This window comes from Miscanthus floridulus, chromosome 19 (genome assembly GCF_019320115.1).
Source record: "Miscanthus floridulus cultivar M001 chromosome 19, ASM1932011v1, whole genome shotgun sequence".
Taxonomy (NCBI): domain Eukaryota; kingdom Viridiplantae; phylum Streptophyta; class Magnoliopsida; order Poales; family Poaceae; genus Miscanthus; species Miscanthus floridulus.
The window spans coordinates 39,043,032-39,055,367 of NC_089598.1; the positions used below are offsets into that span (position 1 = coordinate 39,043,032).

The 12,336-nt window shown below is 50.0% G+C and overlaps 1 protein-coding gene across 1 annotated transcript; it reads right to left on the reverse strand.

Annotated features, from left to right (window-relative positions):
- Positions 1–8,906: 8,906 nt before the first annotated feature.
- LOC136525912 (uncharacterized) lies at positions 8,907–11,682 on the reverse strand. The gene is made up of 5 exons (XM_066518743.1): positions 10,852–11,682; positions 10,309–10,656; positions 10,005–10,148; positions 9,715–9,963; positions 8,907–9,494 (listed from the first exon to the last, which is right to left on the reverse strand). Exons 1-5 carry the CDS (start codon positions 11,680–11,682, stop codon positions 8,907–8,909), a joined length of 2,160 nt encoding a protein of 719 aa, XP_066374840.1.
- Positions 11,683–12,336: the final 654 nt, after the last annotated feature.

Here is a 12,336-nt window from a genome sequence, read left to right on the forward strand (position 1 = left end):
GTATTATTTGGTCCTACTTTTTGCCCTTATCTTCCTTTATATGCTTTTTGTATCCTGGCCATTGTCTTCCTGCAGTCCCTCATAGCTCACAGCTGGGTGAAATCTCAGTTCCTTCATCAACAGAAGGAGGCATGGGACTGCGTCATCGAGGAGACATAGCTACGCAGGGAGGTAACAGCTCAGCTTGTTGCCACCCAATAGAGGGTGGCCGAGCTGACTCCCCTCACTGAGGAGGTGGATGGTTGAGGCCCGTCAGGACACCGACGAGGCTAAGAAGGCGTTAGAGGCCCTATCGGTGAGGTCGTGGAAGGACGACGAGCAAGCCACTAGGGTCAGGAAGGAGCATGATGAGCTACTCCAGAAAGACGCCGAGACCCACCAACGGGTTCTTGACCTTCTGGGTGAGGTTGAGAAGGAAAAGGAACTAAAGCTGGGGGCTGAGGAGAAGCTCGTGGCCCTAGAGAAGAGGGCAAGCCTAGAAGCCATGGCAGTCGCTCGGCTACGCGAGGAGTGGGATGAGCTGCTCCAAACCTCAGAGAGGCTCTGCTCGGAGTGTGGCGTGTCTCATGTGGAGCATGACTAGGCCTTCTGAGAGCATAACCAGGCGTGCCAAGAGCGCGATGATGTGCAACAGAAGGTTGACTCCTTCTAGGCCGAGCTCAAAAGCGCAACGACCTAGAAGCTGGAGGCTGAGAGTGTCTCTGCTGGGCTAGCTATGGATCTCGCTGAGGCGAGGAGGAATCTTCAGGTGGAGAGCAACGAGCTCGGTATCCTGAGTGCCGCCCTCGGAGCGGTCTATGACAACCTTGAGGTGGTGTGGTCGGAGGGGACCAGCTCACTCGCAGCCCGTGCCGTTGAGATCATGGCTCAGGTGCGCTAGCTCGAGAGGAATGCCCTTCGCACTGGGGTCATTCAATCCTTCGTGATTGCTTGTTCTCATTATGGGGACAACATCGATCTAGACACGATGAGACACAGCTACACGCCTGACTATGAAGTCCATGAGCTAGAGGAGATGGAAGCGGTGGTGGCTCCCCTTTCATAGGACCTAGTGGACATGATAGATGACGTAGTTCTCCCCCGGAGGGGCTAGTTAGTCAGATAGGTTGGATGATCATTTTTGTCATTAGCAGACAAGTTTTGACCCCTGTGTATCATTTAAACAAACTTATCATTTCATTTGATCAAATCTGTTCTTTAACAAATTTATGTTTTCTCCCTTTTATGTGTGAAAAAGAGGTTAATGCATTTTGACCCTTCTGTTTGTTATGACCATAGAGTTCGAGGTGTAGGAGGGAAACTCTGATCACGCTGGTAAGCAAGAGTGTCGTAGCCACTGGGGCATAGGTTTCTCGCAATCTGACCAGCCTTACTCAATCGTTTGTTTCCGCGAACCTTGCCACTAGTTTTTTAACGTGAGGAAGGGGTCAGGCATGGTGATTGTTTCAGAAAGGGTGTATACATACCCTTATTAGCCCCCAAGTGAGACTTGACCCCTTGGCGTTGCAGGGTCGGGTGTCATTGAAGATCGAGGAGAGGATAGCGAAACAGTCTTAGTTTTCGCACGTACCCCCTTCCTAGGATCTGAGCCAGCGTTCTACGACCACGTATTCGGTCTCCTTGTGAGTCCAACTTTCCTCAAGCACCCGCACGTAGCGGGGGTTCAGTCGGGGGTCAGCTCATCTTTCTGATCATTACCCCATCCGCGGTTTCCGCAACCGGAGGGGCTGAGCTAACGACACTTGCCTCGATAGCTCGAGTGTCACGCTCGGCGAGCTCGCTAACGGGCATGTTCGAGTGAAATCCGGGTCCATCATTCGTGATGGGGTCGGCATAGCCCTCATGTGGCATTCCACTGCTCCTTAACCCGCCTCTCGATAGCTGTCCGAGTTGTTCTGAGACCGACTCAGGTGGCCCGCTGGCCTCTCCTCGATGGAGATTCTGTGGGCTTGGCTCGAGGTTAGGATCGAACGAGAAAGGTCAAGATGTCCCTATCCGCTTCTAAGCGGGCTCGAGCAAGGGCCGCTGGGGCTCATCTCTGTTTTTGTCCCCTGGCTCTGTTTGACACAAGGCGACCTCGAGCCCTCTGTGGGCCGGTCTTCGAATCTCGGTCGGTCACTGCTCATGTCGAATGAGATGACTACTGCTTCATGACGCGACGTGAAGCGTTGTGATGCAATAATTGCATATGCAATGCTTGGATGTATGACATGAATGTATGGATGAATATATGAATGAATGTATGAATGAATGTATGAATGCATGCATGAGAATGGATTGAATGAATGCTCATGTACTAGAAAAGTAAAGTGGGGGTTGGTAAAGTTACCTTGATGGCTCGAAGTGATGGGTTCGAGGAGCTCTTACCGGATATTGTCCATGTGGGGTCTGGATTCATCGTTCATGATGGAGTTGGTGTAACCTACATGGGGCATCCCCACTGCTAATTACCCATCTCTCGGCAGTGGCCCTGAGCCGTCCTGATCGACTTGGGCGACCTGCTAGCCTCTCCTCAGTGGAGATTCCATAGGTAGGCCCCTCCAAACCCTTCCTAGAAAGGCAGAGGCTAGAGCCCAGGGGTGTAGGGACAAAAACTCTGATCACGCTGGTGAGCAAAGGCGTCGTAGCCGCTTGGGATGGAGGTTTCTCGTAGTCCGACCATGTTTTACTCAGAGTTTGTTCCCGCAACCCTAGCTTCTAGGTCTCAACATGAGAAAGGGTTGGGCACAGAGAATGTTTGCTAGGAGGATATACTCTTAGACGTGCACCGACTCTTTGCATAGTTAAGGCTAAAAAGCTCGAGGTGCAGAAAAAACTTTGATCACGCTGGTGAGCAAAAAACATTGTAGCCACCGAGGCATAGGTTTCTTGCAGTCTGACCAGTTTTACTTAGCATTTGTTAGGTTTCTTGCAGTCCGACCAGTTTTACTTAGCATTTGTTTCCACAAACTTCGCTTCTGGGTCTTAACGTGAGAAAGGGTCGGGTGTAGAGAATGTCTACCAGATAGATACGCTCTTATTAGCCCTAGAGCGAGGCCCTACCCTTTGCCGTTTGCTGGGGTTAGGCGTCACATAAAGATCGGGGAGTCAATAGCGAAAACAGATAAGAGAAAGTGTGTGTATATTAAGGGTAAAAAGCGACATAGCTGTTCGATGTTCCTGGCGCTGACGGACACTTCACCGTCGATGGTTTTGAGCTTGTAGGCGCCTAGTCAGAGCACCTCCAAGATGACGTACAGTCCCTCCCACGATGGAGAGAGCTTGTGGCGGTTCTTGTTGCTCTGGACGAGGTGAAGCACCAGGTCCCCGGCGTTGAAGGCCTGATCCCGCACTCGACGGCTGTGGTACCGGCGCAACGCTTGCTAATACTTGGCCGAGCGGGGGAGGGCGATATTGCGCGCTTCATCTAGCTGGGCTCCTTCCTATGCTCCCCCTTGTTGGAGCCTCCAGACAAGAACCGCTTCAAGAGGTCACGGTCCTTGTATAGGTGCTCGACGGGGAAAGAATGGTTCAGGCATGGCCCTTCGAGTAGCTTCTCGAAGTGGTTCGGGGTACCCTCAGTGGGCTTCTAACCCCCTTTGCAGTCGGCGGCGGCCACGAGCGAGCCCTCGCACAGCTGCCTGTTCTTCTTCTTATCGGGACGATTAGAGGCGCCTTCGCCAGCGTCCTCGTCCCGCTTCGCCTTGCCTTTGAGGCGGTCGAAGATCGCTCTGACTGCCTCCTCACCCGAGGCATGGCTGGTGGCGATGTCGAGGAGCTCCTTTGTGGTTCGCGGGTCCTTACATCCCAGCTTGTGAACCATAGACTCACAGGTGGTCCCAGATAGGAAGGCTCCTATAACATCGATGTCGGCGATGTTGCACAACTCATTGCACTACCGGGAGAAGCGCCGGATTTACCCATGAAGAGTTTCCCTGGACTTTTGTTGACAATTTTTGAGATCCCAGGGGTTCCTAGGACACACGTATGTGCCCTGAAAGTTCCCCATGAAGATCTCTTTTAGGTCCACCTAACTTTGAATTCGGTTGGATGGAAGGTGTTCCAACCACGTTCGCGTCTAATCGGCCAGGAATAATGGAAGGTTACGGATAATGAAATCATCATTATCCGCTCCACTGGCTTGGCAAGCAAGCTGATAATCCTCCAGCCATAGTTCGAGGTTCATTTCCCTAAAGTATTTTAGGATGTTGGTCGGTGGTCGGTACTGTGGTGGAGAGACGGTGTGAGGATGTGTCGGCCGATGGCCTGAGGTCCCGGCAAGCCAGGGCTTGGGCTTCGGTCCTCACCGCTGTCATAGCGTCTGCCACGTCGAGGGTGGTAGCCGTGGCTAGCCCCCTCCCTCGTATCGCCGTGGGCACGTCTACGGGCATCGAGGGTGTCATGCGCATCATGGTGGCGGCCAAGACGCTCATGCACCAGGACCACGGTGCGTGGCCTGCGGCCTTGCGACGCCTAGTGGACTGATGCATCCTTATCGGGTCATTCTAAGGGTGTGCGCTGGCTAGCGTCGAGCTCGCGTCGTTAGGACAACAAGCTCTCAGCCTGCTGCGCCGCCACACGCTCGAGTAGCATGCGAATCTCACGATGGGCGCGATGATCCTAAGACGTCGCGGGCCCCGGAAGCCCCCGGAGCAAGGCCACCGTAGTAGCGATATTCTAGCTTGCCCAAGCGAAGTGTGGGAGTGCTTCATCATCCTCGATGACCCTCTAGTTTATGTCATGGGCCATGGCATATGCACGCCCACCGTCTCTGTGGCGCTCGATCTCTCGATCGAGCTTCGCTCATTTCCGCTCGAGCTGGAGTTGCGCTTCCTTGAGCTCTTGGTGTCAGGCCTTTAGCTGCTCCACCCATAGGTGAGGTGGGGCCCCTACATCCCCCTCAGCCTCGTCATCGAGGTTGTTCGTTGGGGTAGCCTATTCCTCGTGGATGCTTTCGACTTGTCCCTCATGGATACCTGCCATGAAACATTCACAAAAGGGGTGATGGCTCCCCCTGTTGAAGTCAGAGGTGGAGGGTGACTCCGTTTCTCTCATGCAGAGGTCGTGGAAGGATTCCACGACATATTCAGTCATCCCCATGAACTCGTCGTTTGTGGGGGATGGAGGCGTGCGTTGTGCCACAAGGTGGCCAACCGTCTCTACGGTGTTGCGGAGACCGAATTAGAGCGCTATCGGGGCGCTCTGGATGAGGTATTCCAAAGAGAGCAGCTCTTCTTCAGCAAGCTACACCATGACATTGGTGAACGAGAAGGTGAGGTGGCGTAGGTCCTCCCGAGACGATCGGGGTCCTAGGAAGGCGCCGAGCTGGCGCTCTAACCTCCCATAGTCGAAGCTGAGGAGCTGGTTGCTCCCAGGGGCGGGGGCCTTAGGTGCGTGCAGCTGCAGCTCCTCAAGCGCCTCGGCGATCGCATCGAGGACGGTGAAGTGGAGAGATTGGAGGGCGACGGGAGCCTGCACCAGCTCTCCTTCCATCATGACAATGAAGTCAAGGTCCCCGAAGCGCACGTGCGCGCCCGGGACCCAGCTGACGTTGTGACTAGCCATTCGAGGCCTGGCGTGGATGTCGAGATGCGCAAAAGGCCCCTACCTGGCACGCCAACTGTCGGTGTTTCGAGTCACCACTAACAAGTAAATTTCTAATATTACGTGTCTGGCTCGGATGGTGTGCTTAGAGGACACAAGGTTTATACTGGTTCGGGCAGAATGTCCCTACGTCCAGTCCGTCGCTGCAGCTCGTGTTACTAGCACTAAAAGTTTACAGTAGGGGTTACAAACGGGTGAGAGAGGGACATGTCCCAAGTCTCTAATGGAAGGAGTGAACGGGTGCTGAGAGCTCAGTTGCTCCTCAGCCTTGTGCTTGTGTTGTGATCGGTTCGAGGTTCGATGGATTCGTGATGGTTCGATCGGGTCTAGCCTAGATCGATAGTTTGATTGTTCGATGGTCAGATGCCCCTCATGGGGCACCCTGCTTTTCCTTTTATAGGCCAAGGAAAAGCACGGGTTACAGCGGAGGAAAGGAGGAGAGCGAGCGAGAGAGAGAGGATGTCCTTCAAGATTTCTAGGTCCTTATCCTTCATGCGGGCCCCACTGACACTGTAGATGTCAACAGGGACGGATTCACATCACGACCCTATCCGTTACTGGCGCCATGCATAGGCGTCGTCTACCGGTCATGGCGCTCCACTCTGTCCTGGCGGACGTCGTGGTGAACTGACGCTCCCATCAGTGTTCGTACGAGGGTTAGGCAGAACAGCTCTGGTACACCCGACGCTGTTCCTGATGTGAACCCTTGGGTATGTCCCGTCATGGCCGTGGGTTACATCGGGGCGTGCCGGTCTCTTCCCTAGTGTCAGAGCTTTGACCCAGGCCCATACACTTGGATCTGAAGTGGTTGGCGGTGGCATGGGTCTCTGTCGGGCGAGACGGAGTCCACGGCCTCAGGGTCGGGCGAGGCGGAGCCCACGACCTCAAGGTCGGGTGAGGCGGAGCCCGTGGCCAGAGGCCGGGCGAGGTGGAGGGCAAACCCTAAGGGTCAGGCGAGGCGGAGCCCTCGGCCTTGGAGGTCGGGCGAGGCAGAGTCCGCGGCCTCGGGGTCGGGCGAGACGGAGCCCGGGACCTCGGGGTCAGGCGAGGCGGAGCCCACGGCCAGAGACCGGGCGAGGTGGAGCACAAACCCAAGAGCGGAGCCAGCCCTCAGAGGTCGGGCGAGGCGGAGCACGCAGCCATGGTGTCGGACGAGGCGGAGCACGTGGCCTTGGGGTCGGACGAGGCGGAGCCAGCCCTCAGAGGTTGGGCGAGGCGGAGCGAGCCCTTAGAGGTCAGGCGAGGCGGAGCCCGTGGCCTTGGTGTTGGTTGGAGCTGTAGTCGCGCTCTTGACTGCTCGGATGAATCAATTATAGCCTCCAGCACCGCCTTACTCACTGTATAAGTAGAGGGGCACCCCCTCCTCATTACACACAACACAAGGTAAAGAGCATTCCACTTGAGTTAGAGCAACACTCCAAGGGGCTTAGGCCCTAGTAGCTAGCTAGAGTTGTAAGGGAGAGATATGAGGGAGAGCTCGGGGAAGCGCCGGATTTGTCGGTGTCTCCCCAACCTATACCTCAACGAGCATCTCTACTCAACGGGTTCTCCCGTTAAGTGAGTGTTTGTGGTTCTTTGGGATATAGTCTTTGATTAGTTAAACTTTACTCTTACTTGTTTGCGGGTTCGCTGTCTGTCCCTGTGGATGATGCTCTAGTAGAAGGGCCCTGGTAAATACGAATAACCCTTGTTAACGTACTAGAATAGTAGTCGATAGCGTTGACGTGGTGTCTAGGCTAGAGGCTACCTTCGTTTGCCTCATACTCCACGGTTGAGGGGTAGGCGGCATGTGGTGATAGCCCTGTCCGTCCCTCGTAGTCCCCCATGACCGGGTACGACGTAGACCTACAGGCTAGTATCGCTTGACAGACCAGGTGTACGCGGTGCCAGAAGTAAGCAAGTAGAAGTATAGTTTATCTATCCAGACCCTATAACCATAGGAATTCATCTCAACCTCTACCTACTATACCCTTATGTTGTCCTTGGGCGAACTAGCTAGAAGAGTATCTCCGTTTCCTGTGGAAAATACGAGACCCTGAATACTTCCGAGTGAAATGCTACAACGGTAATTCTGTGCGCTTGCGGATTATTTCTGTATGCGTTAAGAAATACCAACACATGTCGGATCTTCCCAGGTGGACATTGACGAAGATAACCCCTCCCACTGAAACGTACTTGATCTTTCAGAGTACCTCCCTACCGAACCATGGCCACTGCCAGAACCTGAACTGGTATCACATCGACAGCTAGATCAGTAACAACTGCATCAAGTGACTCAATTACCTTAGTAGGTGGAACATGCTTCTTAAGCTGGGACACATGCACCACTGGATGAATTTGAGCCAACTCTGGAGGGTCTAGTTTATAAGCCACCTTGCCCACTCTTGCCAAAATCCGAAATGGACCAAAGAATCTGAATGATAGCTTGTGGTTACTCCTCAATGCCATGGACGACTGAATATGGGGCTAGAGCTTCAGATAGACTTTTTCTCCTACTTGGAATTCTCTATCTATTCTTTGTTTGTCAGCCTGATGTTTCATTCTTTGCTGAGCTCTCTCCAACTGCTGCTGAATCATCGTATGGAGCAGATTCCTTTCTGATAACCAACTGGGCAAATCCTTCACTGTCACAGAATTTGGGTCAGGAAGCCCCAAATGTCTTGGTGGTTGCCCATACAACACCTAAAATGGAGTAGTGCCCAAGGTGGTGTGAAATGCTGTGTTATACTAATACTCTGCCAAAGAAATCCACTTAGACCATTCTTTGGGACAAGCATGGACTGAACATTTGAGAAAGCCCTCTAGGCATTGATTCACCCTTTCGGTTTGCCCATCTGTCTGTGGATGGTAGGAGGAGCTCATCAATAACTTTGTCTCAGACAGAGCAAACAATTCCTTCCAAAATGTGCTTGTGAAGATTCTATCCCTATCAGAGATGAGAGCTATAGGCAGCCCATGTAACTTGTAGATGTTGTGGAAGTACAGCTGGGCAACAGATAATGCTGTATATGGGTGTGACAAGGGTACAAAATGAGCATATTTACTAAATTTGTCCACCACAACTAAAATTGCATTCCATTTCCTAGACTTTGGTAATCCCTCAATAAAATCCAAACTGACCACTGACCATGTTTAATCAGGGACATGTAAAGGCTGTAGGAGACCTGGGATCTTGCAATGTTCCACCTTAGCCTGTTGGCAAATAGTGCAGCTCTAAACAAATTCTGTGACAACTTGTTTCAACTTGGGCCAAGAAAATAAGGCTTGGATTCCAGAGTGGCTTGGATTCCAGAGTGCCCACCCAATCCACTAGCATGAAGGGCCTAAAGAATATGCTGCTGAGCTAGAGTATTGTTGCCCACCCAAATTCTGCCTTTATGTTTGATTATTCCATCAACTAATGAAAAGCCTTTATCATTGCTGCCAGCCAAACTCAACTCCACTAATAGCTGCTTACAGTCAGCATCATCATTATACCCTTGCTGAAGTCTTTCCAACCATGTTGGGGTGCTTATAGAGATAGCCAAAAGTGGATGTAACTGTGGTGTTCTAGATAGAGCATCAGCAGCAGCATTGGTACTGCCCTTCTTAAACTGTATTTTGTATTGCAGGTCCATCAATTTGGGAAGAGCCTTCTGTTGCAATCTAGATGTGACCTTTTGTTCTATGAGATGCCGAAGACTTCTGTGACCAGTCTTCAAAATGAACTCCTTGCCATGCAAATAACTCGTCCATTTGTCCACAACCATTAAGATAGCCAAACACTCCTTTTCATATGTTGATAGAGCTTGATTTCTTGGACAAAATGCTTTGCTAAAAAATGATATGGGATGACCATCTCGCATAAGCACAGCACCCATGCCAATGTCACTGGCATCTGTTTCAATAACAAACAAACTATTTGCAGAAATCTGGGATCCCCAAGACAGGAGCATGTATTAAAGCATCTTTCAGCAACTGAAAAGCTTCTTCAGTGCTAGGTGTCCACTGAAATGGCACTCCCTTCTTCAATAGTTGGGTCAGAGGATTACTAATAAGACCGTAGTGCTTAATAAACCTTCTGTAGTACCCTGTCAAACCCAAAAATCCTCTTAACTGCTTAACTAAAACAGGGGTTGGCCAACTACTCACAGCAGATATCTTGGAAGGTTCTGTGGCCACTCCATCCTTGGAAATAATATGACCCAAATACTCAAGTGCTTGCTGCCCAAACAGACACTTTGATCTTTTCAACAAAAAATTATTGTCTTCCAAGATCTGTAGCACTTGCTGCAGATGAATAATGTGATCCTCCATAGACTTACTATACACAAAGATGTCATCCATGAAAACAAGCACATATTTCCTAAGCAATGGGGCAAAGATGGTATTCATAGCTGCCTGAAATGTTGCAGGGCATTTGTCAAGCCAAATGGCATTACTTTGAACTGATAAAGGCCACTGTGAGTCCTGAAAGCTGTTTTCATTTCATCTTGTTGTTCCACCCTGATCTGGTGATAACCTGATCTACAAACCAGTTTGGAAAAGTAGGAAGCACCAGCCAATTCATCCAATAACTCATCAACCTACTGGCAAGGGATGTTTATTCTTGACTGTGATAGCATTCAAGTGTCTATAATCAACACAAAATCTCCAACTCCCATCTTTCTTCTTTACTCACAGCACAGGAGAGGCAAAAGGACTAACACTATGCTGAATAATTCTAGTTTGTAACATCTCATTTACCTGCCTCTCAATTTCATCCTTCTGCATGGGTGCATACCTGTAGGGTCTTACATTTACTGGTTGAGCCCCTGTAATAAGAGGTATCTTATGATCATAGGTTCTCTGAGGTGGTAAATCAGTGGGTTCCTGAAACAGATGATCATTGTGCTTTAAAAGATCCCCAATCTGATCAGCAACTTCTTGAAAATCAGCAGTGCCAGTAGGAGGATCAGTAGAGACACTGAAAACACTGTGAGACTGCTCCTGAGGTATCTGCTGCTGTTGTTCCAATGGACATAAGGCCTGTAACTCAAGTACATGAGTGATGGCTTTCTTCTTTAACAGTCCTTTCAACTTTTGCCCTGAGATCTGTTGGCATTGCACCCTATCATCAGAGACTCCCCTAAGAACCACTCTCTTCTTGTTGTAAGTAAATTTCATCAGCTTCTTTCTCTAGTGGATCCACATGGGGCTATGGTCTTCCAGCCACTCAACACCAATAATCATATCATAACATTTGATAGGCAGGATTCTGGTATCATAGGTAAAACAATGCCCTTGTACATGCCACTGTAACTGAGGGATATATTGATCAGAGAGCATTTTACTACCATCTGCAGCTGTGAACTGTAATGATTCACATTGTGCCTGTTCCTGTTGAATATGGGCAGCCAAATCTTGACTGACAAACGTCCTGGCACTCCCAGAATCCACTAGGATCAGAACTTTTTGCTTGCCTATGAATCCTCTGAGTCTCAGAGTTCTATTCTTATTCTTTGACTCAACTGCAGGTTCAGCCTGCTGGATTACCATAACAACTTGCCCTAGAGAAGCTTCTGAATCCTCCTCAGAAGAATCATAATCAGGCTCCTGATCAATATGAACAGCATCCATAAGCTCCTGAATGATATGCAGAGGTACTTGAGGTGGGCACTTATGGTTCTTGCCAGTCCACTTTTCACCACAAGTGAAGCAAAGATTATTTGCTCTGCGATAAGCTTTCAATGCTCCCAGCTTGTCTGCTGACTCATTAGCAGTACTATATACTTGCTTAGCCCTGTCCCTTCTAAACTTGCTCTTGTCATATGCAGCACTAGTCTTTGATTGAAATCTGTTAGAGTCCTTGCTGTCAGCTTTTGACTGAAACTTGCTCTTATTTGCTTCCAACTCGGCTTCTTGCAATAAGGCTAAGGTGCCTGCCACTTCCAAAGTTGGTGGTCGGTGCAGAATGATTGGTGCTCTGATTTCTTCTTTCAATCCACTCAGAAATCGAGTCACAAAGAAAACATCATCATAGGAAGGGTTATACAGCAATAGACTGCGGGCCATATGCTCAAATTTGCTCTGATACTCAGCGACTGAACCAGTCTGATGAAGACTGTCCAATTGTTTCATGGTCAGGGGGTACTGGTCCTTATCGAAATGAGCACAAACAGCGGTATGCATGGCCACCCACGACTGAAATCTGCCCTTCAACTGAACCGTTTGCAAACAAAGATGCGGGGGCAAACTCGTCCCATTTCATCGTGGACCACCGAAAACGAATTCATTTGTGAAAAATCTCAAAAGCTCAAGAACGAATTTTTTTCTAGGTGGAGGGAGTATAACAAGACATAGAAACCACAGTCAAAGCTACAAAAAAATCAACCACAAAAATTGAGGAAGCAGCAACAGCAGCAACAAAGAACTGATAATATTATTTTAGGAAATCTGAACAATTACCTGTTGTCTTGTCTCTCAACAGTTACACTCTCAAGCTTGTACTTACGAGGCTCGATAAATTCTAGTTCCATTTTTTTTTGCAAACCTCCGCTAGTTGTAACCTCGATTCTGAAATCACTTGAAACCGGGATTCTTGAGGCAAGGAGTCAAGCACAAAGCATTTACCATCCAAAATCAAAATCACAATTAACAACCAATGCTAGCTCCACGGTGGATCGAGGTGAATCGTGTGATCTGGGATGTGGGTCTATTTTCTGGAGCCGGAGCTCTCCTTAATAGGTCCTTATTCTAAGTTAAACTCAAGGTTATAGAAAAATGCACATGTGG

Coding starts and splice junctions, on each gene's coding strand:
- LOC136525912 (XM_066518743.1), bottom strand. CDS start 11,682: ATGAAACAATTGGACAGTCTTCATCAGACTGGTTCAGTCGCTGAGTAT. Junction 10,657..10,851: donor TCCCTCAGTTACAGTGGCAT/GTACAAGGGCAT, acceptor CAATGCCAACAG/ATCTCAGGGCAAAAGTTGAA. Junction 9,495..9,714: donor AACCTTCCAAGATATCTGCT/GTGAGTAGTTGG, acceptor TGGGGATCCCAG/ATTTCTGCAAATAGTTTGTT.